The following is a 26,749-nucleotide window of genomic DNA, read 5'->3' on the forward strand; positions in this document are numbered from 1 at the left end:
AACACGAGGACGACTAACTCCACATTGATACTCCATGACCCTTCGTTTGTTTCATATTGAATCGAATTCAAACTACTTTGGCAAACATGAAATGACAATAAAGACCGAGATGAACAAGGTAACACAATTCGAATTGCCACCCGTGAGCCAAATTTAATCAAAATGGGAACTACCACTTCATCACTAAACGGTTACTGAGTATCATAGTAAGAAACCGCCAAGTTCAGCCTAGATAGAAAGATTGGCCTTAATTTATGAAACTGAAACGTGTGAGGTTCAAAACTCAGCCCATTATATCGAATCCATCGGGTAACTGAGGCCAGTTAGTGGCTAATAATTGTCTCTCCTATGGCTGACTTGGATATTGCTGCCTGAGAACTAATTCAGTGCCAGCAAAAGAAGAGGACTAAAGCACTCTGTTTGATTCAGGCGTGAAGATTGTCTCTGTGAACATGTTTGAGAGTCAGGTAAAAGTAACGTCTAGGCAAGCAAGCGCAAAATACAATAAGAAGTCTGCAACAGTCCATTTAGGAGTGCCACCAGAAGCAAAATACTGCAGTAGTCTCTCAGTTAAACCTTTTTTTCACATGTCATGACACGAAATTTACCTCATCCGTTTGATTAACAAAGGTGAGGGATGGCCATCTTCCCTCCAAAAATTAACATCCGGCATTGTCCCCTCAACTAAATCCAATTGCGTGGCATTTGATGCTGGGTCATGAAGGAAGACGGATTTCTCTGAAGAATTTGAATGTGCCCGTATTAGGTCATCTAAGCTGCAAGCACAAAGCTCCAAAGCAAGATACACAAAATCCTGATCACATTCAGCTCCATACAACCGAACAATATATGGGTCTTGGTCAGAGGCTGTCAGAGACTCTATTTCTTGTAAAGCAACAGCATGGCGAGCCAGGACAAGGCGCTTCACTACAACAGATTGACCTTCACAAAAGTCCTCGAGGGCAATGGTGCCATTACTTCCCTTAGTGATTTCTGTATTTGATAGAAAGAGTTTACCGCTACAACGCCCAGGAGTGCCACCAACAACAGGTTTCTTTAGGTTCATCCTCACATCATCATGCTCCATACTATTACTGAGCCTGCCTTCATTCTTTGAAGAGACATGCTCCTCCTTTCCATCAAGACTTCCGTTGCTCTTTCCAGACTCGCGTCTTTCCTTCCACTTGGAAAGTGATTTTAAATTACAATCACCCTCACCTCCACTCCTACCGTTACCGAGCCTGCCTTCGTTCTCTGGAGATACATGCTTGTCCCTTTTGTCATGATTTTCTTTTCTCTTTCCAGACTCCTGTGTTTTCTTTATCAAGAGACGAATTTTCATTTTAGAATGACCCTTCCCATTGATCCTCCTACTACCGAGCTTGCCTTTGATCTTTGAAGAGACATGGTTGTCTTTTTTGTCAAGACTTCCAACCCTCTCTGTTGACCTGTGTGTTTTCTTCATCTTGGAAGACATCTTCAAATTAGGATCACCCTCATCATGGCTCCTACCATTACAAATCCTGTCATCATTCTCTAAAGAACCATGCTCGTCCTTGTTGTCAAGACTTTGATTTTTCTTTCTGGACTGGCGCTTTTTCTTCCTCTTGGAAAGCGCCTTCAAATGAGGATCACCTTCATCGTTGCTCCTATGATTACCAAGCCTGCCTTCATTCTTTAAAGAAACATGCTCCTACGTACTGTCAATACTTCCGTTGCTCTTTCCAGACTCACAGCTTTTGTTTGTCTTGAAGTGTTTTCGCGTTACAATCAATGTCACCACCACTCTCACTCTTACCAAGCCTGCCTTGGTTCTCTGAAGAGACATGCTTGTCCTTTTTGTCAAGATTTTCTTCTCTCTTTCCGGACACCTGTGTTTTCTTCATCAAGCAAGGCAATTTCATTTTAGAAAGACCCTTACCATTGGTCCTACTACTACCAAGCTTGCCTTTGATCTCTGGAGAGACATGCTTGTCCTGTCTGTCAAGACTTGCAACACTCGCTTTTGACTTGTGTGCTTTCTTCATCTTGGGAGGCAACTTCAAATTAGGATCACCCTCGTCGTAGGTCCAAGGATTACCAAGACTGCTCGATTCTCTGAACAGACATGCTCCTCCTTTCTGTCAAGACTTCCATTGCTCTTTCTAGACTCGCATCCTTTTCTCCAATTGGGAAGTGTTTTCAAATTACAATCACCCTCATCACCACTCCACCTGTTATGAAGTCTGCCATCCTTCTCTGAAGATATGCTTGTCCGTGTCATGACTTTCATCGTCAATAATCACTTAAAATATGAAGGCAAAGAGTATGTGTCGGACTGTGGGAATAATGTCTCTCCCTTGCTCCTTTGCCTAGCAAAACTGGAAGAAATTGTTCTAAGTTAATCTCACTAGCTCTTTAGGAGTTGTTCAAACTTTACCACTAATCACAAGAAATCGGAAGAAATTGTACTCACGCTTGAAGAGACTTGAGAATCCCAACAGGCAAGCACATCAACACTCTGTCTCATCTGCTCCGAACTGACGCCAAATCACGGTTGCTCAGCCCGAAAGACAGCCGGCGAGGATCAAACCGCAACGTCAGCGACACTCGATCAGCTCTGAACTACAAACTGATGAAACCACGAGCGTGGCTTGAGGAGAGCCCAAAAGGCTCAGCAGCAACGAAAGGAAGGAGCATCCCAACCTTCCTGCCATCGCTACATTATTGCAATGTGCAGAACTTAAGAAGAAAGATTACCGATTCTTCCGACCATTGTCGTACTATAAAGGGAAAGATTATAGGACTAAAGGCACTGTAATTGATGCCCACGGGGTCCTACTGGCCCAGTAATGTTAGCCATAATAAACATCACTGTCATTGCTCGGCCAATCACTCTAAAATGCTTATCGCTCTTTCATTATCATAACGAGTTAGGTAAGTGCGACCATGAATGATGATTGCGAGAGTGTTTTCCGAGAAAGGAGTTTATTGGATCGACCTGTTTCACGAAAAAATGCGTTCATGAAACTGGTTCAGGCATAAGGAAAAATTATGAAGCTTGCGTCCATTTTGTCTTTTGTCTGATGAGACAGTGAGACCCCCGTTTCTCGACATTCGATTAGTTTGATTTTTGGACAAGTTCGCCCGTCTCTCTTTCGTAAAAGAAAAGAGTGGAGTCCTCGTCCAACAAGACCAACACTTTCATGGGCCGAGACAAAAAAAAGAAAAAAAGAAATGATTGGGATTTTGATAGACTTGCTAGAAAAACAAATGCTATCAGAAGTCGACAAAGAGGATACTGAAAAAGCACTTATTGACGCCAATCTAGCATAAGTGGATAGACACTGAACAGATTTAGGCGTTTGTATTTTTCAGGCTATGTGGCATACAGTACACACCCTCCTTGCTGATTTGTACGTAGCATATAAATTTTTGGTGAAGTCTCGTTAGTCATCTTTAATTTAAGCAACAAATGATCACATGAACTAAAGTTAATATTGAAATGGACACCGAGGTTGATATTGATTGAAATTCTTGAACTTCGGCGAAGGGATCTTTTTAAATTTTAGAGTAGGATATATAGAATTAACTTCAGCATAAGCATCACTATAAGTCAATAACACACAAAATACCCAACATTTTATGTTTTGTCTGAATTATTTGAAGTATTTGACAACCCTTTAGTTTGACATGATACATAAGCGTTATATTCAATTAATCAGGACTCCAATTCCATATTCAATCAACTTTTTGAGACCTCAGTCATCTTAATGGTGATACATGAACTTCCAGTTGGAGCATACCGTTTCTTGACTGCCTTCAATTTGAAAAACCAAAATCAGCAAAATTTTCTATCAGGTCGAACTTTTCAAATTGCTGGTTGTGGACTCAGCATTACATTGTTTCGCCAGCATTTTAGGTAAAACCCCGGACATTTGTTTTGGACACTGACAACATTGTATCGGTTGTTGGCATACATTAATGTGAAATTTATAGTTCTTATGTGAATCACATACTCAGATTCCTAAAGTTCTGTCGAATTTGACTGAGTCAAAGTCTGACTTTATTAGCCTGAAAAAATAATATCAGGACAAGATCCACATGTACACACTTGACCAGAAAGTGAGCTATGGCTGCGAACAAGTATGCCCAGTGGAAGAGCGCTGAACAATCCTCCTGACCCACATCAAAGAGCTGGGTCATTATTGTTCCTGTATATTTCACAAAACTCTCAGCTGCTTTCTTGAGAATCAGTAGCATGAAAATCCTTAGTGAAGTAGCCCTACTTTGGCTGAATTACACTTGCACTCCTATGTTGAGTTCTCCATCTGTATGTTTCCAGATATAGATTCATTGTTAATACTTGTTTCACAATCAAGATTCAGTCTGTGTTTCTCGATCAAATATGTACCAGTGGGAGTGACTAGCCGAGACTTGTTTCAACTTCAGAAAAATTGGACAAAGGTATGAGAGATCTGCATAGCTTCACATACCAAATCAAATGCCCTCTCAGCATAAAACTGATAAAGTTGACTTAAAGATGACCTTTTTATTTGACTGCCTTTTATTCTTTTTTTCCTTTTCATTTCTCTTTGGAGACAGCTATACTAACCAATATCCATGAGTGGGGGAGTGTGAACTGAACCATCAGGACGTACTGATACAATGGGCTCAATGCCAGAAAGCCAAGCTTGCCTTCACGACTCCGATGTCAGTCACCTGAAGCATCGCATAATGGACACAAATCACCCCGGCAATAGCCCATGGTCTGATTCTTGAAGAGCAGGCACCTGTTCACACACAACAATTGATAAATGAACGCCAAAATTTCTGTTTGAGAGAAAATGGAGGGTCAAGAAAGTCTTGCCTTGAGTGAGGTTGTCTCCTAAGATAAGTATGATACAAGGAATCGTCCCTGGCCTGCTTCACAGAATTTCAGTTTTAAGGCCAAAATCATTGAGATAGAACTAATGCTTGCAGAAGTCACAACATAAGGTCGACCTTTCTTACCCTGGTTGTCGAATAGTGTCCTGCATTACATGATGGGGCGCATTCTCACCAATTAAGAGGTTCTTCTAGAATGTGATTGCCGTGACAATGAATCCAATTATCTATTCGCATAGAGAAAATTGTCACTCCATGTCCCTTGACTAGAAAACCTTACGCTTTGCAAGCATAATGCAGGAGAGTTTTGATGAAACTCACTGTAGCAAGCCTAGGAGGCGACATTAGATCCTCCAAAACTTGGTGAAGAGGCTCTCTAACTTTATTCCAGAGTGATGTAATGGTCTTATCTGAATCCCCAAGTGAAATATGAAATACAATTGCTCGTGAAAATAGGGCAACGAAAATGTAACTTTTCTTGCGCCACAAGTCAAATGGGAAAGAAGAGAATGAGTCTCACAGCTTGCATTTCTGCATCTTCACGAGCCTTTGTCCATTGCATGCTAACAACAGCTTGTTGTCATCCATCTTTTTCTTCAAGAAGACATGTTTCTGAACCGACATTTAGGTCAAAGATAGGTGCCTCTGAGGCCTCACTGGCTGCTTGAAGCACTTATATTCATGGGCGATGTTCGAATCAGTTGATAAGTGTTAGTCCAGATGTAGAAACCACCAAGCTGCTTTGACACCAGAGAAGAAAGTACACTTGAGTGAGATAGTCACACACTGGAATACCATAGACTCAATTCATCTACTCCGCCTTACAAACATTAAAGAATAAGATCTCTCTCGATGGTCGGGTACAAGTTTTTGCCACTGTCAAGGCAGCCCTACCAACCTCAATCTCATGTTAGAAGGTACAGGGAAATGCTGAAATTAGTGATATCCTGATTAGACAAATGATCAAACAGTTGTTCTAATTAGATAAAGCCTGAAAGGATCTCAATTTACCATGCAGAATTCCAAATAGACCATTTCTCACATGACTTCCACGGGTGGAATGCAAGGCAGGACTTATTTTTTAATACATAAGTCACACTTCTCTGTCCCTTTCTGTTCTTCCCCCTCATCTGCAGGGTTTTCGTCATTGCAAAACTCAGTAACAAGACTAGGTAACTCGAGACGAGCAATGAGCAGTTTTTCCCCTCGCCACACACCCATGCACGTTATACTCTGCTCGAACCCTGTATTGACCAGCTGCATTATGCCATTTGACCATACAGATCCTAAGAAACTTTGGCAGAACCCCTTAATACCAAAAGAACCAAGCTCACATCCAAGTACTTACTACACCAAATTGCCACTAAACTAAACTCGCGCCATCGAAATTACGGCATGGGACTGCATATGCTCAACCGGCCAAACGACTCACAACTCCTGGGTAAAAGACACTGCTTCATTTGGACCAGGAACATTACAAATTTTTTCTTTTGAATCAATCACGAAGCGAGAAATTACGTCTTCTGTGCTTATAAACAAGATCAATATGAACCCACAGAAGCAAAAATTGAAATTCTCGACCATTTCAAGTCAAAGATGGGTTGGGATGGAGATGAAGAATTACGTTCCTTTTGTGACAAAAAATAAACGCATGGACCTGAATTTCGCTGAAAATTAAAGAGGTGAAGGAGAATTGTTTGTTTATACAGGATGGGATGTTTGTAGCAGGTGGGAAAATTCTGTAAAAAGATGTTCGCGACCACTCTAGACAGGGATCACTCTTGCTGAAGTGCACGCTCATAGATGAGTCCTTATAGCCTTCGTGGGCTCTCACCGCCTAAAGCATCGACAGCTTGCTGCCACTCCGGTACATCCTCCAAGGAAACTTGAAGGAGCCGAAGGTGACGGTGACGACTCACGGGGATTCACCAGCAAATTGGGGATTTCGGTTCCACTAGAGGACGGACTGGGGGAGGGTTTCTCCTGTTGACTGGACAAATTCGTGGAGGTTTTGTACCTGATTGCATTATCTTGCAAATATAATTGGTGTGACTTCTCATTTTTCTATCTTTTTAGGAAAAATGTTAAAGTATCAGGTGAAAGGACGAGGAAGACGAACCGAACTGATGAAGAATGAAGAAGAAGAATCCAGAATAAAAGAAAAGAACAAAAAGCACGTGGATGAAAATGCCCTCATCATTATGGTGTGTGAGATGCACATGTTTCACTGGCCCCTTAATTGGGACTATCTTATTTGAGATTCTGTTGATCACTTCAAATCTTTATTTAAATTAATATTCAATTTGGATTTATTTTTTTAGAAAACAACCACACTTCAAGTCTTTATTTAAAACTTTTCCTAAGTAAATTATTAGAGATTAACTTGAAAATAAAATTAAAGTGAAGAAGAAACTGTAAGCCTTATAAAGGGACAAAGAAATGGATTGATTAAGAAAAATAACATAACATCCAATAATATTGTTAAAATAATAACTTTTATTGAAGACACGAGAGGCATGTGACAATTTTATTATATTCAAATTTTATTACAAGATCATAAAATATAGCTCAAGAAATGTATTTTAAAAAGTGTAATCTTCTTTCACATCAAATGAGAATTAAAAGTATACTAAGATCAATAAATACAAGGATTAAGAAAAGGGAGAGAAACCACACTTCAATGTACTTTTTTTTTTGGTCGGTACACTTTAATGTCCTTAACTATGGTCATGAAGTGAGAAAATTACCACAAAAAAAATATTATATGGACGTTAATTCAGTTGTAACCTTTTAACTTAATCAATTTAGTAAAAAATCTTTTGATGATATGCCAATGTAATATTTCTAATCAATTTTGATTGGCAATTGCTGATGTGGACGCCAATTATTTTACATGACATTATTGACCCTTATGTTAATATTTTTTTTTAACTCTTTTAAATTTTTTTATAGATTTTTTTATTTTTTTTATTTTTTCCTTTTAATTTTTTATTTTTCATTCTTCCTCCGCTGGTCATCTAACCTCAGCAATGACTAGTAAGGGCACCACGGATCAAATTTGCAACCCTTGCACCACAAGTTAGGTGCTTTACTGCCGGGCCATGCACCAATCACTTTAAAAATTTTGCAATATGTTAAGAACGTGCAACCAATAATCTACCGAAACATGTTGAGTCCCGATAGCTCTATTAGACTACCTTCTTCATTCGCAATTCTAAGTTATAACGTACTTACTGAAGGTCATGAAATGCGAGGCCTTGTGGTAATTTGGGCAAAAGAACACTTATAACGACACTTAGTGCCATAACTTACGAAAGGTCAAAATCGGAGTAAAATGCGAGCCATGCTTTAAAAATTTTGCAATATGTTGTGCAACCAATAATCTACCGAAACATGTTGAGTTAGCTCTATTAGGCAATTCTAAGTTATAAGAACTTGAAGGTCATGAAATGCGAGGCCTTGTGGTAATTTGGGCAAAAGAACACTTCAAGTGCCTTAACTTTGCACAAAGGGACACTTAAGTGCCATAACTTACGAAAGATACACTTAAGTGCCAAAATCGGAGTAAAATGGATCACTTGAGTGCCAATCCGCCAAAATCCGGCCAAAATTTCGACGTGTCAATTTTCCGGCGACTCAAGTGCGAAACGCGTCGTTTTAATGCTGAGGTGGCCAAAAATTTAATAAAAATTAATTTAAAACTAAATTTATTTAAATATTTATAAAATATTAAAAATTTTAAAAAATTTCAAAAAACTAAAAAATTAAAAAAATTTAAAAAAATTTAAAAAATTTAAGAAAATTTTGTAAAAATTCTATAAAAATTTATAAAATTCTATAAAAATTTATAAAATATTTAAAAATTAAAAAGAAATTAAAAGAAATTAAAAGTTAAAAATTCAAAAAAAAATCAAAAAAATTTAGAAAATTTAAAAAAAAAAAAATTAAAATTTTAGAAAATTAATTAATTTTAATTTAAAAATAAATTTATTTAAAAATTTTAAAAATAAAATTTTAAAAATTAAAAACATTTGCAAAATTAAAAATTTACAAAAAAATAATTTAAAAAAAAAAAAGAAAAGGGTGCCGGTTGAGGGCTGAAATTTTTTGTAAATTTTTTAAATTTTTGTAAATTTCGGAAGTTTTTTAAATTTTTTGTAACTTTCTAAAATTGTTTGTAAATTTTTTGAATTTTTTGTAAATTTTTGAATTTTTTGTAAATTGTTTAAATTTTATGTAATTTTTGTAAATTTTTGTAACTTTCTAAAAAAATTTGCAAATTTTTAAAATTTTTAAAATTTTAATTATTTTTTAAAATTTTTAAATTTTATGTAAATTTTGTAATTTTTTTGTAATTTTTTTGTAATTTTTTGTAATTTTTTGTAATTTTTTTGTAACTTTCTAATTTTTTTTGTAAATTTTTAAATTTTTTAGTAATTTTTTAATTCTTTTTGTAAATTTGTAAATTTTTTGTAATTTTGTAATTCTTTTTTTTTTTTAATGTTTAAAGTTTCTAAATTTTTTAAAAATGTTTTAAATAAATTTATTTAAATTTAATTTAAATAATTTTTATATTATTATAAAATTCGAATGATGTCAAAACGACGTCGTTTTGGAATTCGAGCCGACTAGCTCTCCCGGCGAGACACATCAGCGAGAAATATTAATATTTTAATGCCACGTATGATTTCCGGCCAATTTCGCCGGAGATGGCACTTAGGTGTCCCACTTTTCTTAAAATATGGCACTCAAGTGTACCTTTCGTAAGTTATGGCACTTAAGTGTCCCTTTGGCCAAAGTTATGGCACTCCAGGGGTCCGCACGTCTGGTAATTTGTGATCTGGGGACTTCAACTTCTACGGGGAACAAGTGCTAGCTTGTTAACTCTTTTCAATTTTCGCTAAAATAAATCATTCTGTAATTAACGTTTATGTTTGACATTGAATAAGCGTTCCTCAGTAAATGTGATCATTAATTAATTGGAAACTCTTAAATAAATAAATAAAAGAGTCACTAATAGCAGGTAACAAAAGCGTTACAATTAAGTTGGGAACTTTTTTGACAAAAAAGAAAAAGCTGGGAGGTTTACATATTTACCTTCACCTATGGGAAATTACTAACACACACCGAAATTACTCAATAAATATTCGACATAGGGGTAATGATTTTTGTGTTATAAAAACCTGCTCAGCACGTAGACAAGTTAGAATTACTAATTGCATATTCACTGATAGTAATTTTTTGAAGTAATACGAGAAAAAATCCCCAATACTAAGTACAAAATGCATTCGAGTCAAAGTACTTTCGAAAGCCTTCTTCTTCTTTGCAAAATTGGGATACCACTCCATATGACTCTATCAAGAGTCTCGGGAACCGTTTAGTGAAATAATTGTAATAATCCTCGGGAACTGGTTCGAGGAGCTCCTGCCAAAACCAAAACCAATTAGAGGTGATAAGTTCGCACGATCCAAGATATGGGAAGTTACTGAAGAAGCCTTACATGCATGTGCAACTATAGAAATCATCAACAATTCGACACAAAGTGCAAGTACTTGAACTTCTTCTGGAATCACTATGTAGTGGCTCCGCTTATTTCGCACAACTTGTAGTAAGTCTCGGAGATGGCTACAATTGCAGCGGCTATTGCTTTTGAGAATGTTAGCCAAAAATATAGGTTCTATTTTATCATCCCAATTCTTACCAAAAACCAGTGGCGCCTTGCTCTCCAATTCGTTCAGAAGATCTGAATTGGGCGCCCTTTCAACTTCCAGTTGTATTCTATCGCTAGTGTCACGGAAAAAGGACAATCTCATCTCTGAATTCCAAAAAAATGGATGGCAAAGCACCTCCGACGCCTTTGGCCTGTCGGTAAAAAGAAATTAACTATTGACTATTGGAAAATTATAACAAAAGATGAAATGTAAGCCAAAATGCTCAAAGAAATCAATTATATGAATACCAACATTGAGATGGCCCACTTGCTAAATTCATACGCATCACAAATATGGTATCGGCGCAATGTCTAAAGCAATTAAAATTGCATTAATGAGAGAGTGACCAAAATGACCAAAAACTTCCATGCACTTTACGATAAATGACTGTAGTTTGACTATAACAAGAAGCCAAGAATGGTTTACTCAGAGCACTTTGAATTAGTAATATAATCATTCGGTCCGTAGAAATCTTCAAGACAAAATTAGGTAGTGATTCTCTAATTTTGTAGTTAGCTCCATATGCTAAACCCGATTCTTTCTTTTTCTATTGATTCTTTTCCGATCGAGATATATGGATCCACGGATCTATGTGTTTATATAGATCCTCTGTTCATGGATTAACGAAAATGCGCAAAAGCTCTATTTGCCTCTGCCATTCTATGAGTCTCTTCCTTTTTGCGTATGGCACGCCACTCCCTTTGGCAGCATCCACTAATTCGGAACTTAATTTGAAAGCCATATTTCGACCCGGACGTTTTCGGGATGCTCCTAATAACCAACGAATGGCAAGTGCTTTTCCTTGTGTGGATCCTATTTCAATGGGAACTTGATGAGTCGATCCGCCTACACGTCTTGCTTTTACTGCTATATCGGGAGGTACTCCACGTATTGCTTGACGTAAAACGGATAGTGGATTTGTTTCTGTCTTTTGTTGAATCTTTTTCATGGCTCGATAGATAATTTGATACCCGAAAGACAAAAGACAAGAAGATCTGGATTAACGGCCGGAAAATTGTAAATCTTCACACGAAATCTTCGTAGTGTATGTATAGCAAGAATCCTCTAAATAGTTAATCAAAAGTTATATATTCGCAGGAGGGTAACCCACTTATAGCCCTAATAAACAAGCTTCTAACAATGATAATCTTACATTTGCATATCACAATTGTCAAAGGCATTTAGACAATCACATGGTCAACCTTTTCTCCTGCTTCTAATCTCAATTATCAAAAGAAATGAATGGGATCAATGCATTTTTTGATGATCAAGTAGAACCTCACTAGGAGGAAGAGATTAAGCCAAGTTCAACAATTTCAAGCTACCTTTAATACTCATTAAATTTGAGTGATATAGGAAAATAGAAATTAACAATGGTTACAAAATCTATCAAACAACATAATGAAAATAGCAGTGATGCAAATAAAAAATGACGGTACTCACCTTAATTTATAATCCCACTCAAGTAAACGTGAAATCAGATCATGAGCTTCTGGTATGAACTCCACCCAGAACAAGTCCTTTTTGTTGTTCTCAATATTGATGCCGCGTTCCCAAAGTTCACCAAATGGATGTCTTCCACGGGTAATGCAAAAGAACAAGACCAAACCTAAACTGAACATATCCATTGCCCATGTTTGATGCTCATGAAGAAGTTATTCATGTGCTTGCCATCCCAAGCTTCCACATCCTGCAATACACAGACATTAGAGATCAACCCCCCAAAAAAAAGCCATCATTACTAGGACCACATATAGATAAAAATGACAGAATCACCGGTCAATGAAGGGAAACGGTGGCAAAAGCTGTCAATCTCTACAAACTTTACCTCGACATAGAAGGCAATACAAATCAACCTGACTTCTAGCATAATAAAAAGAGACTGGTCCAGCAAGTCACAATATCAGCATAAGTTTTTAGCCAGTAATCTGAAAATGATTACCTCCGTATATATTCAGATTATGATTGGATCAACCATGAGGAAAAGAAGATGAAAGGTTTGAAAAAAGCTGTCATGAACACTTACCAGTGGCTGGACTTTCCAGAGAGAATTTATCTTCAGGAAGGCATTTAGTAATGCCCATGTCAAATAGCTGAGCAACTAATGAGCTAACTAATGATCTATTCTCAGTAATCAAGACATTTTGAGGCCTTAAGTCGCGATGGATCAATCTCAAATTATGCAAATGGACAAGTCCTGATACCACGCCCCTGTATCATAATACAAAGTAGACATTATGACTCCAACCAACAAAGTATCTGGAAGCAAATAGTATATGGGCCACTTGAAGGCATTGGAAATTAAGCAAATAATTAAAAACTAAGCCATATCCTATTGGAAATTAAGGAACTTCTCTAAACACACTAAGATCCGATCGGATGCCAGAAGTCTTTTATAAACTCTGAATGAAAAACCCGGTACAGAATCTGATTTCCATATGAATCACATCAACATTTGCTGATATGAGCGCATAAGGATTAGGATTTATGGAATTAAAAAGGGAGCCGAATATACTGATATTACCAAAATGGGAACTTTATGATGTCATCACTAAAATTCATGATAACTAATCAATTTCCATGGGAAGAAAACTAAGAGTTCAGCCAGTGAAATTCAACTTAACCTAAGCCGCAAGGTTCAAAACTCAAAAACTTTTTGCAGGAGAGCTATTTAGTCCTTTGATTAGCACCTGATGCCTAGATAAGAGTTCATAGTGATATCTACGAGATGCTTCTCAGACATAAGCACAATATTACAGTTATCTCTCGATTCAATCCTTTTTGGCACGTGAAAACATGAAAATTACCTCATTAGATTCAGTAACAAAGGTGAGGGATGTCCATCTGCCCTCCACAGCTCAACATCCTGCATCCGAACCCTAATAGAATCCAATTTCTTTTTATAACCAACCAATGCTGGATTATTGAATGAGTTAATTGGAGAATCTGAATATGCTTGAATTAAATCATCTAAGCTGCAAACAGCATGCTCTAGAGCAAGAAACATGAAATCATCGTTTTGCTCCATTCCATAATACCGAACAATATTTGGATGTTTGTCAGATTCCATCAAATTCCGAATCTCATTGTAGGCAATTTCATGATGACCAAGGACCATTCGTTTTACCGCAACAGCCCGACCTTCATAAGAGCCCTCGACGACGATCGCCCCATTACTTCCCCTACCGATTTCTGTTCTTGATACGCAGAGTTTGCCAATGCTACGTTCTCCATTGCCACCACCAGGAAAGTTACTATACTCCGTTCCTGGGTTATACTTGCTCCTTCTTTTGTGAAGCCTGCCTTCGTTTTCTGAAGAGGCGCCATCGTCCTTTCTGTCAAGACTTCCATGCCCTTCCAAAAAAACAAAAAAAGCGAAATTAATGATACACGTCTCTAACATCTAAATCAACCTCTTCGGGCGTCCGTATGTGGTCATGGTTCCAACTATTGTCGAGCGTACCTTCGATTTCTGAAGAAGACTCGACTTCTGGGATCGTCGCATCTCTGTCCGGGGAGGAGACCTCCTCCCGGTCGATGATCGGGTCGGACATGCTGCGAAAGCGGGAAAGACGGAGGCCGAGGAGAGGTGCTTAGGCTGCGTTTGGCAGTCGGGATAAAATTCGGGATATGATATAATTTATCCTATCCTACGTTTGGTGCTCACTCGGGATAGGATAAAGTCGGATATAATGGGGACATAGACAGGATAAAATTATCCCATGGGGGAGGTGGGATAAAGGTGGATAGGATTTCTAATGTCCATAAAAGGAAAGTTATTTTTCTTGAATAACAAACTTATTAAATTAAAAAAATTGAAATTATATTTCAATATAAATAATATTTGAATTCTAATTTAAGAAAATAAAAATTTATTTTTAATTAATCTTATTTTAATTTCTTTATTCAATTTTAATTATATTTTATAATTAACATTCAACCTATAAATTAAATATTTATATTTATTATATATTTTAGGTATTTTTGTATTTTAGGTATGTTAGTATAGTTTACTATTTGACAAATTTTTATTAAAGAATGATGAAAGGGGAAAAAGAAATAATAATGAAAATAATATAAAAAAAGAGAAAAAATAAAATAAAATAAATAATAAATAAATTAAGGAATAATGTTACGAGATATTTTCACCGTCTTTATTTATGAACATTTAGGTTCATTTATAATAATATGTCGTTTATATAAAAAAAAATATACATAATGTAAACATATCCGACTTTAATACTGCGATTCACCAAACACTGGACAGGATATAAAAAAATCACAGGATTTCATATCCTATCCTATCCAATCCTATCCCGATTAGAAATCCGGACGACCAAACGTAGCCTTAGGGTTTAGAAAGGATTAGGGTTTTAGTTTTGAAGCAAGAATCAGTGAAGAATATGTTATTTCGCTTTTTTTTATTTGAAAACCGAGTTGTTGTTGTTGTTTTTTTTTTTTAATCTTTTTTTGGGCGAAAGTTTTATAATACGTTAGACTCCGGAAGGCACTGCTTTTTTAATTCGATTACTTACGCATAAAATAAATAACCTAGTTTTCCATTAAAAAGTCATTATCATATGACCTGATTAGTTCGAAAATACGGAATAAAGTTCTTAAAAAAAAAAGCCATATTAACCTAAAATTAGCACACCATATTTCGGATTACATCGAGGCAAAGACAAAAAAAAAAATGAGAAAAAAAAAAGAGAATGATATAGTTACATATATTTTGGAATATACTTCGTTAATTTTGCTTTGAGGCCAATCTCATGTTAAAATCTCAACACATGAAAATGTTCAAAAAAGGATCAACACCAACGGTGATGTACCATTTTTACGTCAAAAGCAAGTTGTGTTCCGGCAGCATAGCGAAATGTACTCATTTTTGTCATGACTTACTCACTGCTCAGTAAATTATAATCTTAAGTAACTATATAAAAATTTAGATGTGTATACCATAAAGTAGATAAAAGAAGTGACTTTACACTTTTTTGAGTAGGGAGGTTTGAAATTTTACAGAGACCTTATCTCCTCATACTCAAATTTAAATCAAGCCTTAATTTAAACTTTTAGCCTGCCTCGGGTGTTTGCCCCCTGGCAATGTGAGCATCGCAATATGAATGGATCAAGAGGCAAACATCATCAACGCAATTGCTTTCTTGTGTTCAAACGAAGGTATGAAATCACTTCATTTTCTAGGGTCAGTAGATGAAGCATGGAAAGCCTTTGTATTTTTAGTGCATGGACGGAGCTTCTTTATGAACAGTCTTAATCTTCATTGCACGGCGTGATGTGTAATGTACTCGGAAAATCAAAATGTGTTGAGTTTTATTTCATTAAAATTAAACGCAATTTTTCTTGTATATTCTTTTTTTATTCGCAATCGGGTGATGTTCGAATCTTATATTGTGCACTTTAACCTAGCGATCTTGAAGGCACTTTACCTTAGGTTGGCTAGTGTATATAGGATTTTCTTCATGAAGTGCTCCTAACAAGATTTAAAATCAAGATCACAAGGAAATGAGCAAACTTGCTTGCCATTAAGTCAAATATAAATTTAGCCGTAACCATGTCGAACATGCAATTAAGGAAGGTGTTCCGGGATCAATTCAATCCTATGATTAGGACGAGGACAAGGGCGAGACCACGTATTCAGAATCTTCAAGGTCACCAGCAGCACGACTCTTTCTGATCCCCCCTTAAAAACTAATGAACGAAATTCATCCAAGAGAGGCGCCTCAGCTAATTCCTCAGCTAATTCCTCAGCCATATTATGGCGAGGGCTTTCGGGTCGCCAAGGGGGAGAGAGCGAGGGCGAGGGAGTTGCTTAGATTAGGGTTTTATCTGCATTTCCCTTTTACGTCGATCTCTCCTAACATAATGTACAACGGCGTTTGACGATGGCGGATGAGAGGCGAATTGACAAAATTTCTCCAAATACTTTCTCTTTTACCGATATTTCCTTTTTCTATCCCGTTCTACCTAAACCTCGATTTCTTCTTGAATTTCTAGATACCTTTTTTTTTTATACGGTCAATCTCCATCCTTCGATGGCCATGATGCTTACATGAGAGGGGCACATGCATATGTGACGTGGCGTGGTTTTTTGGTAATTACAGAAATTTTTATTGGTTAATTGTGGATGTAGCGATTTTGTGATTTTAAACTAGGGTTAATAATTCCACAAAAAATCTTTAATAAATTATTAGATACGTTTCAAGTTTGAGCCTCAAAAGAAAAGTTTTTTTAATTCAAGTAGGTTTCCTATTTTGAGTAGGATTCCTAATTGAAAGATTTTCCTAGTTAGAGAAGGTTTCCTAAAAAGAAAATAAACGAGAGATATGTGACAATTTTATTATACTTGAATTTTATTACAAGAAAATAAAAGATAGCTCAAGAAATAAGATAAATAAAAGTGCAATTCTTTTTTGTATATCGTATGAGAATTAAAAGTACGCTAAAGATGAATAATTAATTGAACTAAGAAAAAGGGAGAGAAACCTCACTTTAATGTACTTAACTATGGTCGTGTAGTGGAAAATTACTAAAAAAAAATTAAAACCTATATAAGCCATTTGCTTTGATGGCTGTACAAGATAGTTAATACTAGTAGCATGCTAGAAATTACATAAAAAAATCATCAGCTTTACGTTGTTTTGACGGCGTTTTAGGTAAATCAAAGGGCAACTGTTTTCACTATACTGTTGTTGGCATACATGTATGTGAAGTTTATAGTTCTTATATGAATAACATGCTCACAGCGAATTTGGCAGAGTCCGACTCTCATTCGATTAGCCTGAAAATATAGTATTAGGACAAGATCCACATGCATACAGTTGACCAGATAGTGAGAACTATGAATGCAAACAAGTATGTCCAGAGGAAGAGCACTGAGCACTCCTCTTGCCCCACGTCAAAGAGCTGGGTCACTGTCCTGCAAATTTCACAAAACTATCAGCAGCTCTCTTGAGAGAATTAGTAGCATGAAAATACTCGGTGAACTAGACCTACTTTGGTTGAATTATACTTACTTTCCAATGTTGAGCTCTCCATCTGTTGTTTTTGCGTGAAAGATTCATTCTAAATACCCGTTCTGCAATCAAGATTTTGTCTATGTTGCTCGATTGAATATGTAGAAGTGCAAGTGACTAGCCGAGACGTGTTTTTACTTCAGAAAAATTGGACAAAGGTACAGGAAGTCTGCATTGCTTCACATACTGCATCATATGCCCTCTCGGCATGAAACTAATAAAGTAGACTTAAAAGATGGTCTTTTTATCTGACTATCTTTTTCCTCTTCCTTTCTCTTAGGAGAAGTTAGCTAGCCATACTTACCAATATTCATGGCTGGTGGGAGTGTGGGAGTGTGAACTGAACCATCAAGACATAGTGATACCATGGGTCCGATGCCAGAAAATCAAGCTTGCTGGCAGCCTTCATGACTCCGATGCCAATCACCGGAAGTATCACATAATGAACACAAATCACCCCAGCGATAGCCCATGGTCTGATTCTCGAAGAGCGTAAACCTGTGCACGCAAAACAATCGATCAAGGAACTTCAAAAATGTCTGTTTGATAGAAAATGGGGGGCGTTGGTCAAGAAAGTCTTTCCTTGAGTGAGGTTGCCTCCTAAGATAAGTGTGATACAAGGAATAGTATATCCCTGCTTCACAGAATATCACTTTATTGCCAAAATCACTGAAATAAAACTAAGGCTTGCAGAAGTCTCAACTCAGAAGGTTGTTCTTACCCTAGTAGTTGAATAGTGTCCTGTATCACATGAAGGGGTGCATCCTCACCGATTATGAGGTTCTTAAGAATGTGATTGCCCCAACAATGAATCCAACTATCTGTTCGCAGAGAGAAAATAGTCACTTCATGTCCTCTAGAAAGAAAACCTCATGCTTCGCAAGCATAATGCTGGAGAATTTGGATGAAACTCACTGCAGCAAGTGTAGGAGGCGAAATTAGCTCCTCTAGTGAAGAGGTTCTCTAACTTTACTTCAGAATGATGTATTGTCATGACAATAGAGTAACGACAATGTAACTTTTCTTGCACCACAAGTCGATTGGACAAGAAAAGAATGAGCCTTACAGCTTGTGTTTCTCCACCTTCACTAGCCTTTGTCCATTGCACACTAACAACAGTTCGTTGTTCTCCATCTCTTTCCTTGAGAAGATGCGATTCTCGACCGGCATTTTGGTGGATGTTAGGTGCCTTTGAGGCGTCCTTGGCTGCTTGAAGCTCTTTATACTTCGAGGATGATGTTTGGATCAGTTGGCATGTGTAAGTCCAGATGTAGAAACCACCAAGCTGCTTTGACAACAGAGAAGAAAGTACACTTGGGTCCAATAGCCGCACACCGGAGCATTATAGACTCAATGCAGCTAAAACCAGAAACAAGAATTTGAGGAATAATTCACGATCCAAACACAATCTAGAATCAATTTCTCTCCTAAAACTAAATCAACTGAAATTCTCTTAACCCCCAGCAACACACCAGCAATATATAACCTCACAATATGATAAGTAGGTAAAGCAAATAACGACACCAATGACTCAACGTGGAAAACCCGATATGGAAAAAATCACGGACCGCCCAAAACATTTACTAATCACCAAAAATAGTAAGATACACAAAGTATTTTTCTCTAGTCATATACTAGAGGCATAACATTAATATTACAATCTCATTTTATTACCACATAGGTAGATAAATAAATTCGTAGAAAAAAAACTCTGACCGTAATTGGAAAATTCGGAGGCGGTTCTCGACAAACGAAAACCATCAACTTATAGCACTTGGTCTCACGAACAACATACTCAAATTTAAACTAATTCCATCAGCGTTTGGCCTTTGAATCTGGGTCACAAAGATTCGGTCATCTCTTCTCCTTTGTGCACTTTTCCCTGGTAGGTCTCTCTCTTTTTCTACTTTTTCTTTTTTCTCTCCCTTTTAGTTTGCACAAAGCAACACCCATTTTCTTTTCTCTTTCTCTCTTCTCACTTTGGACACATGCACAAACGCGTGAAGGCACCACTTTCTTTTCAACTTCTCTCTCTTTTTTTAATGCTAGCTGGGCCCCACGTGAAGGTGGACCCAGCCAACACATTGATCATTGATCATGTTGAAAACGGCAAACAGATTTACTACCCATCCCTGGTATGCTTTTACTAGAAGCCAATTTTCATTTGATAAATGATTTAAACATACAAGGAAGGGAACATACCGCCATCGGGAAAGATGCCTATGAGAGTCCGGCAGAGCGGCAAGCACTCCAGTTGCCAAACGGGCTACTGCCCTTATCACGGACTGCCAGGACTATAATGAGGGGTAGATTTCCCAAGTTTCCTAATGGCAATTGACTAACTAAACGATAACAACCCAATTTGTCTTTTCAATTCATCTGAAACGACGATGCGGAGGAACCGGGTCATCATATTTCTTGAGACAGGAATACCTGTTGAACAAGTGGCGATGATCAGACCCTCTAGGTGAGTCAACGGTTTCAAGACTTTTACGAGTAGTAATCCAAGAACCCCTCCAGCGAAGAAGGAAATTCCAACGTCAATGGGCATAAACCACCTGGCAACAAAATTCGAACAGTTCAGAACAGTTAAAAAGACCAAACAGATCAAGAACTTTATAGGCTCCACAAATGGCTCAACAGAGCATGACAAAACAAAATCCAATATGCACCTTCTACTTTCATAGGAATGGAATGAGGACATAATTTGCTAGTAAAGAGAAAATGCAAAAATTGGCTTACCATGAGATTATATCCTGAAGAGTAACTGTCTTGGTCAGGCTGGTGAAAATTGGCGACGGGCGTGAAGGCGATGAACACTATCTGCATTCAGCAGAAAAATTACCTGACAATGAAACATCCCAGAACACGAGCTACCGCTTAACTCTTCCAACTGCTAAACCAAATAGCATCTATGTTAGTTTACACTGGGTTTTTTCAGCTTTTTACCTTGTTCAGGACCTTCCTTGTATCTGCAGGGAGAAGATTGCAGCGACCAGTCGCCATGAAAGCTCCCATCACACAAATGATGAGAACTTGCAGAACCAGCATCGAAGCCACTCCAAACAATGACCTGAAACCCATCTCTTCTCCCCCCCCTCCCTCCTCAAACTTGCTGATACTTGACACTAGTGTTGAGCCCTCAGGTTCTTGCTTCTGGTAATTGTTTGGCCTGGCCTTTCATGTACAAGTGAACCACCATTGATCCTTGTCCATGAGCAGAAAGGCTTAATTGGTTTGAAACTGAGCAAATGGTCCAAGAGTTTTACTTGGCAACAAGATGCTTCAAGAGATAATGTGAGGCCGAACAAGCTTAGATAGGTATAAAATGGATCGATCATCACTTCCTTTGTCTGTGCTTAGAGTCCGGCCAAACGATCAAGACCCAAGAGTCAACATTCCCTCCCACTTTTTGGCTTCGGATAGATGTACTTCATTCACAGTAAACGAAGATGCAATTGTGTCTGAGTACCAATGCAATCACTCTACTACTAAAATGATAATCTGGGTTGATTTTGTCGTGCGAAAAATTGTTGACTGACATATCATCCTTCTACAGCTTTTTTCATCAATAAGTGGTCGCCACTTGTACATGGTATATTATCTAGAAATTCGTGAGATTGCTGCTGATGGGTGCGTAGGCAATAAGCGGACGGTCAGGACATGTTTCGAGTATCATATGAGGTTAGTTAATGTCATAGTCCAAGCCGAAGTTGCAGAGGCTAGGATCACCATTCCCGATGTGTTCATCGTCCGCGAATTTGCCTCGACCTTCTGTCGTTCAATAGACAGGAATCTTTAAATATTCCTTATTGGACCCAATTTCACGCAGAAATCTTCGTATTGGGTCTAAGGACGAGACATACTCGAATGCCAGTAAGTCGGAGACGAATTGTCCGGCTCATGGATAGGGCCCAATGGGCCGTCAAGTCTTTACTGGATGTATCCGTCCAATATTTTAAATATAAAAATAAAATAAAAATCTTGATGGAGTGGTTAGTCACGGATTACGCAGTAACACGAAAGTGATTTCGCCTTTATCGTAAAAGAAGAAAGGAGAAAGAAGTACCGTGTTATGTCGTTTCATGGAATAATGCAATTTTGATCCTGATTGCTCTCGTCCTTCTGGTCTGGCCAATTCGACGTGGACGTGGCGGGTCCCACCACGTTCTCTAGGTCATCATTTTTCCACTTATAATCGATATGGTCCCTGTCCGCTGGCTCAGCATTTCGCCTGGTGGACCCCACGCGGTTCAATTATTTCCCTCCCAAAAGTCCAAAAACAAAAAAAAGGACTCTGTGGTGATTTCGTTGGGTAAAATTTGCAGACCTCTCCAATCAAATCTCGTTATAAATCTATAATTCAACCAAAAAAATAAAAATTAAACCATCTATGGGGAGAAGAGATATGTAAGTAAAGAATTCTTTGCTTTTTATTACCTTTTTTACCCTTTTTTTTTTCATTTGAACTGTGTTTTGTAATTTGTAAGAATGCGGCACTTATTCAAAATTACCATCTTCTTTTTCCAGCCCTTTTTCCGACGAAGGAAGAAATATAATGCGTTGGACTTCTAAAGCACCACTTTTTAAATTGACATGTTACGCGGAAAAACAGCTAATGATTTCTTACCTTTTAATACAATAAAAAAATCACCGTCTTTTGAGTCAGTAAGTTTGAAAATCTTTGAGGTGAACAACACTTAAAATTCACAACATGCGAAAAAATGCTGTGTAAAAAGGGATGTTCCCACATGTTATGTTTACACGGAAAATCTTGCTCTGTCCTCAGGTGTCGGCGGTACAATGAAACGGACCGTCTCATGTCATGTCAAGGGTTACCAACGACTTATTAAAATATAATTTTTGATGACCACATGAAATTAAGAAGAAAAATGAAAGAGAGTGAAAGAAGACTTTAGACTCTTTGCAACTCGATTCTAATTTCTAACTCCAGCCTTGATGTGGACTCTCCCCTAACCCCTTAGCTGGGCGCACACTGGCAATATGAATGGATGAAAAGGCAGATATTGTCAACGCGTGCTTCTTCGTGTTCATACAAAAGTATGAAATCGTTTCATTTTCTCGAGTCAGTAGATAAATAGTAACGTGGAAAAAGAACCTATTTTCGTAGATATCGTGTACCCTTTTTGCGGTCAATCAGCAATGTGTTCGGTGAATCAAAATGCGTCGAGCTTTGATCTCTTTAAAAAATGAGCATCAGAGATAGAGTGCGACGATTTTAGCAGCGATCAGACGACATTTAAACTGGATTTCGTGTGCCTCAATTGGTCCACCTAACCCAGGCAATCTTGAAGACGAGCTCTTCTCACGTCAACCTAATGCTCTTGGGATTTTACTTGTGAAATGCTCCTAAAAAAACTTGAATCTAAGATCATAAAGAAAAATATAGAAGCAAACTCGCTTGTCGTTTGAGTCAAGCATGAATGTAATCGCGCACCATGTCGAGTGAACAACAGAGGAAGGCGTACCGGGACTAATTTAGACCTCTGAAAATATAGATTAAGAAGACTCATGTCGGCTTTACATCAAAAGGAGAAAGTGGACAGTGAAGAAACCTCGTCTCCGGACAAGTTCATGCGGTAACACGCCGGAAAGTCTATGTGGACACCAAAAAAATAAGAATCAAATACGGCCCCATCGTTACGTTCAGCATGATGACCATTACTTATATATTTCCCACCTTAACGCCCACATCATTGGCTAATTATTGTATTTAAAGATTAAAAAAAAGGGCACTTTCAGCTCTCCCAAACCCCTTTAATTTATTATTTTTCTTTAACGGACGCGTCTCATTTCACCTTTTTTAAATCATAAAATATACTCACGCTCCATTACAAGACAAAAAAAATTACCGGAATGACTACATAAATAAATGAATGTCACTTTCTATATATATTTATTCTTCAATAATTGACATTTCTTAAATAGTGAGCAACGTTGGCTAAATTAACATTTATAATTGGTATATATAATGTCATTTGAAGTTCTCATTAAATTGAGATTAATAATTACTCACGAAAAAGAATTAGCACCAAAATATCTGATATATGATAATGAGATCGAAGTGATTACGAGTTTTTCTAAGGTATAAAAATCTACTTGTTTCTTAAATTTGACTTTAAGTATATTTCTAAGAGGAAATTATTTGGTCACTTTTAAACTTATTTTATGGATGCCAATTCGGTCATATACTATTTTTAAACCTTTGTGCTAATTTTAATATAATTCTTTTGACCAATTTTCTCTAAAAACCGCTAATGTTGTGTGTGCCATGTAAAACGATTGGCCATTCACTTCAACATTGATCAAAAATGATTATTTTGAAATTTCATGCAAAAATTTATGATTGAATTATTAGAACTGAAAATTTAAAATCGAATTTGACATCCGTTTAACAAGTTTATGATGGATAATTTTTCCAATCTTTAAGGATGGACTTGAAAAACGAAACTGAAGTGAAAAAAGAACAGTTTAGCCTTATAAAAGGGACAAGTAAAGGGATTGATGATGAAAAATGAGATAATGATTAATGACTGACCATGTGTGTACATTAGTTGAAATCCGGGGACATTGATTCAGAAGCATAAGATTATACAATCTTAATTTTTTTTAAGTCATATATAAGTACACCCGTGACTTATATTCTCACCAAAAATGTGGCTAAAATAAAATAAATTATAAATAAAATAACACAGTTTCCACATCTGAAGCAATTAGAAAAGCGAGAGAGAGAGAGAGAGAGAGAGAGAGAGAGAGAGAGAGTTTAGTCATAACCCACCCGCTCCTCTAATTACGGAAAGATATTCGACCAAAAAAAAGGGAAATCCGAACAACGACAAATTCTATCTGTCCGACTCCCTCAACGTTGGGAGTACCTAATCGTAACAGGAAATTATAAAGCCGAGTACTAAAAAATAAAATAATATAAAATAAAGCCAAATTAGCTATTATTTGAGGTAAAATCATTGATGTGTTTGTTTTATCGAAAATTTACTGATTGAGGAAAATATAATTGATGATTTTTTTTAGTAGGAAATGATTAATTTTTATTTATTTGATAATTTAGCGAGAATGATTTTCTTCTTGTCAAAAAGGGAAGTTATTTCTTCTGATCTAAGTTTGCCATTTTTGGTTCATATAATATGCTTTACTTCATCCAAACGTCAGAAAGTTGGCAACCAATTTTTTACAAACAATTCCTAAGTATCCAAATGAAAAGATTGATAAGTTTTTTTTTTTTTTTTTTTTGTCGATCCTACTCTAATCATATTCTAACACTCACTCTTAAACTTGTATCATGCCTCCTTACAGGGTGTGAGAGTCAAAACCCACTCTTAAAATGAAACTGTCCCCACCCCAATCCCCCCTGAGAAGGTAGGGATTTGAACCTCCACCCCCTCTTTTAAGTTGGAAGGGTGGTCACTGGGGCGAACCCTTAGTGATTGAAATATTGACAAGTTGACAATCCATCCCTTTTATCAATTTAGAAACAATCTTACATTTCTTCCTCGTACTTTAACACTATTTTCAATCCGATTCTCATACTTTCAATTTATGTGATTAAGTTATTCCACCTTTACAAATAATCAAGCTCATTTGACACCCAAATGGGCCAAATCTAATTGACATGATCGTCGAGTGAGATCATATTTTCAGTGTGACCGTGGACAAATTTTTTCAAAATGTTGATGTCTACCTAAGCATCCATATGGACTAAAATTTATCAACATTATACTTTAACTTTATATATATTCACTAAATCTTTTCACGCACATTCATATGTGTGCGTGTTTGTATATTTTATCCACGCCATACTTTGGTATGGTTGAATTCCATGTCACCCTAATTTGGTATGATATGCTATAAGGTAGACTTTGATTAGAAATTTGTAAATTTAATATGACTTGATTAGATAAATTTAAAGTACATGGACTTGATTAGAAAACGCATGCTAGTACATACACCAAACAAAAAAGAAAAACTCATCATCTTTAATGATGGATGTTGACTTGATATGTCAGGACAATATGCACGAGTATAAATAGCAAGATTCAAAACAAACTCTATGAAAATGATTAATGCCATTCAACACCCCAAATTAATACCCAAGACATATTTCGTCTTACGTAAAATATCAAATCAGCACCTCTGACTCAATATTTTCTCGGTCAGCATTTTGTCTCATGTTCACGTTGTGTCATTCACACTTACACATCTTAGATGGTGTATTAGACCAAATGTTGACAGAAATAGATTTAGATCAAGAGCATCAATTTGGGCTTTTGCACGAGACAAAAAAAACTGACGCGCATCTCATGTTTGGCGCCGAGATTGATTCCATTAATATTATTATAAACAAAAATCTGCAAAGTTTTCCGCAATCCTGGAGATTCTTTCCGTGAGTTCTGACCGCAACCGAGACGGAACGCGCGTCGGCGCAACGCCCGACGGACAATAGCGCCAGGCGGATTCCTTAATGGATTCCTTAATTGACGGTCGGTCGTGTGGACGGTGGAAACGCCCCCCATCCATCCGACCCCAGCAGGAAGATCACGAGTTGACTTATCAGTGCGATGCTCCGAAACTATTCAAAAATCGAAGAAGGAGAAGCAGAAAGAGAAAATTATAAAAAAAATTACCACTAGTGTATCCTTTCATTCAACGCGAGCGAACAATTTAATAATGACACATGATAACGCAACGTCCGCAAATTTGATAAATGCTCGAAATCCCAGATCGGATCTCCCGATCTCTCGCCACGTTTTCGAATTTTTTTACATTTTGCAATAGACGGCACATGAATTTATTTGATAAACAATGTTATAGACTCGTGCCTTTTTTTTTTTTGATGACCCAAGACCTCATACAGCCGGCAGCCGGCCGTAGACTCGTGCTTTTCTTGATGAAAAAAAGCTATACAAATTTCAAACTTTATTTAACATGACACATTTGTCTTATACTTTTTTGTGACATTAAAAATCTCGAATGTACATATATACGATACATTTACTCTAAATTTATACAATATGACATATTTACTTTAGACTTCTTCTTGTGGTATAAAAAATCTCAAATATATATGGATGTGACACATTCAGTGTTATAGAAAAAAAATTG

At 37.0% G+C, this 26,749-nt stretch overlaps 3 protein-coding genes, 1 non-coding gene and 1 pseudogene across 6 annotated transcripts; all 5 read right to left on the reverse strand.

Annotated features, from left to right (window-relative positions):
• Window positions 1-311: 311 nt before the first annotated feature.
• LOC120289038 (serine/threonine-protein kinase/endoribonuclease IRE1a-like) lies at window positions 312-2,672 on the reverse strand. The gene is made up of 2 exons (XM_039303472.1): window positions 2,456-2,672; window positions 312-2,360 (listed from the first exon to the last, which is right to left on the reverse strand). Exon 2 carries the CDS (start codon window positions 1,475-1,477, stop codon window positions 605-607), a length of 873 nt encoding a protein of 290 aa, XP_039159406.1. The 5' UTR covers window positions 1,478-2,360; window positions 2,456-2,672; the 3' UTR covers window positions 312-604.
• Window positions 2,673-4,022: 1,350 nt separating this feature from the next.
• LOC104422855 lies at window positions 4,023-6,924 on the reverse strand. 3 transcript variants are annotated; one of them, XR_005546965.1, is made up of 5 exons: window positions 5,878-6,924; window positions 5,387-5,603; window positions 5,188-5,276; window positions 4,993-5,093; window positions 4,023-4,902 (listed from the first exon to the last, which is right to left on the reverse strand). It is a non-coding gene; the product is annotated as an uncharacterized LOC104422855 (transcript). The 3 variants fall into 3 exon arrangements; XR_005546966.1 differs by having other exon boundaries at window positions 4,023-4,310; window positions 4,394-4,902; window positions 5,387-6,924; XR_721269.3 differs by having other exon boundaries at window positions 5,387-6,924.
• A 5,385-nt stretch (window positions 6,925-12,309) lies between these two features.
• LOC104424006 (serine/threonine-protein kinase/endoribonuclease IRE1a-like) lies at window positions 12,310-14,163 on the reverse strand. Its single transcript, XM_039303989.1, has 3 exons — window positions 14,041-14,163; window positions 13,385-13,931; window positions 12,310-12,788 (listed from the first exon to the last, which is right to left on the reverse strand). The coding sequence occupies exons 1-3, from the start codon at window positions 14,129-14,131 to the stop codon at window positions 12,590-12,592; spliced, it is 837 nt and encodes a 278-aa protein (XP_039159923.1). The 5' UTR covers window positions 14,132-14,163; the 3' UTR covers window positions 12,310-12,589.
• Window positions 14,164-17,354: 3,191 nt separating this feature from the next.
• On the reverse strand, window positions 17,355-18,953 carry LOC120285956 (protein PIN-LIKES 7-like; the record flags this gene model as incomplete). Its single annotated transcript, XM_018864200.2, has 3 exons — window positions 17,355-18,109; window positions 18,333-18,432; window positions 18,527-18,953. Coding segments are annotated over 3 exons (639 nt in total), but the record flags the coding sequence as incomplete, so codon positions are not given.
• Window positions 18,945-20,889, reverse strand: LOC104422854 (annotated as a pseudogene).
• Between the last annotated feature and the right edge of the window lie 5,860 nt (window positions 20,890-26,749).

Source organism: Eucalyptus grandis, chromosome 10 (assembly GCF_016545825.1).
Source record: "Eucalyptus grandis isolate ANBG69807.140 chromosome 10, ASM1654582v1, whole genome shotgun sequence".
In the NCBI taxonomy this organism is placed as follows: Eukaryota; Viridiplantae; Streptophyta; class Magnoliopsida; order Myrtales; family Myrtaceae; genus Eucalyptus; species Eucalyptus grandis.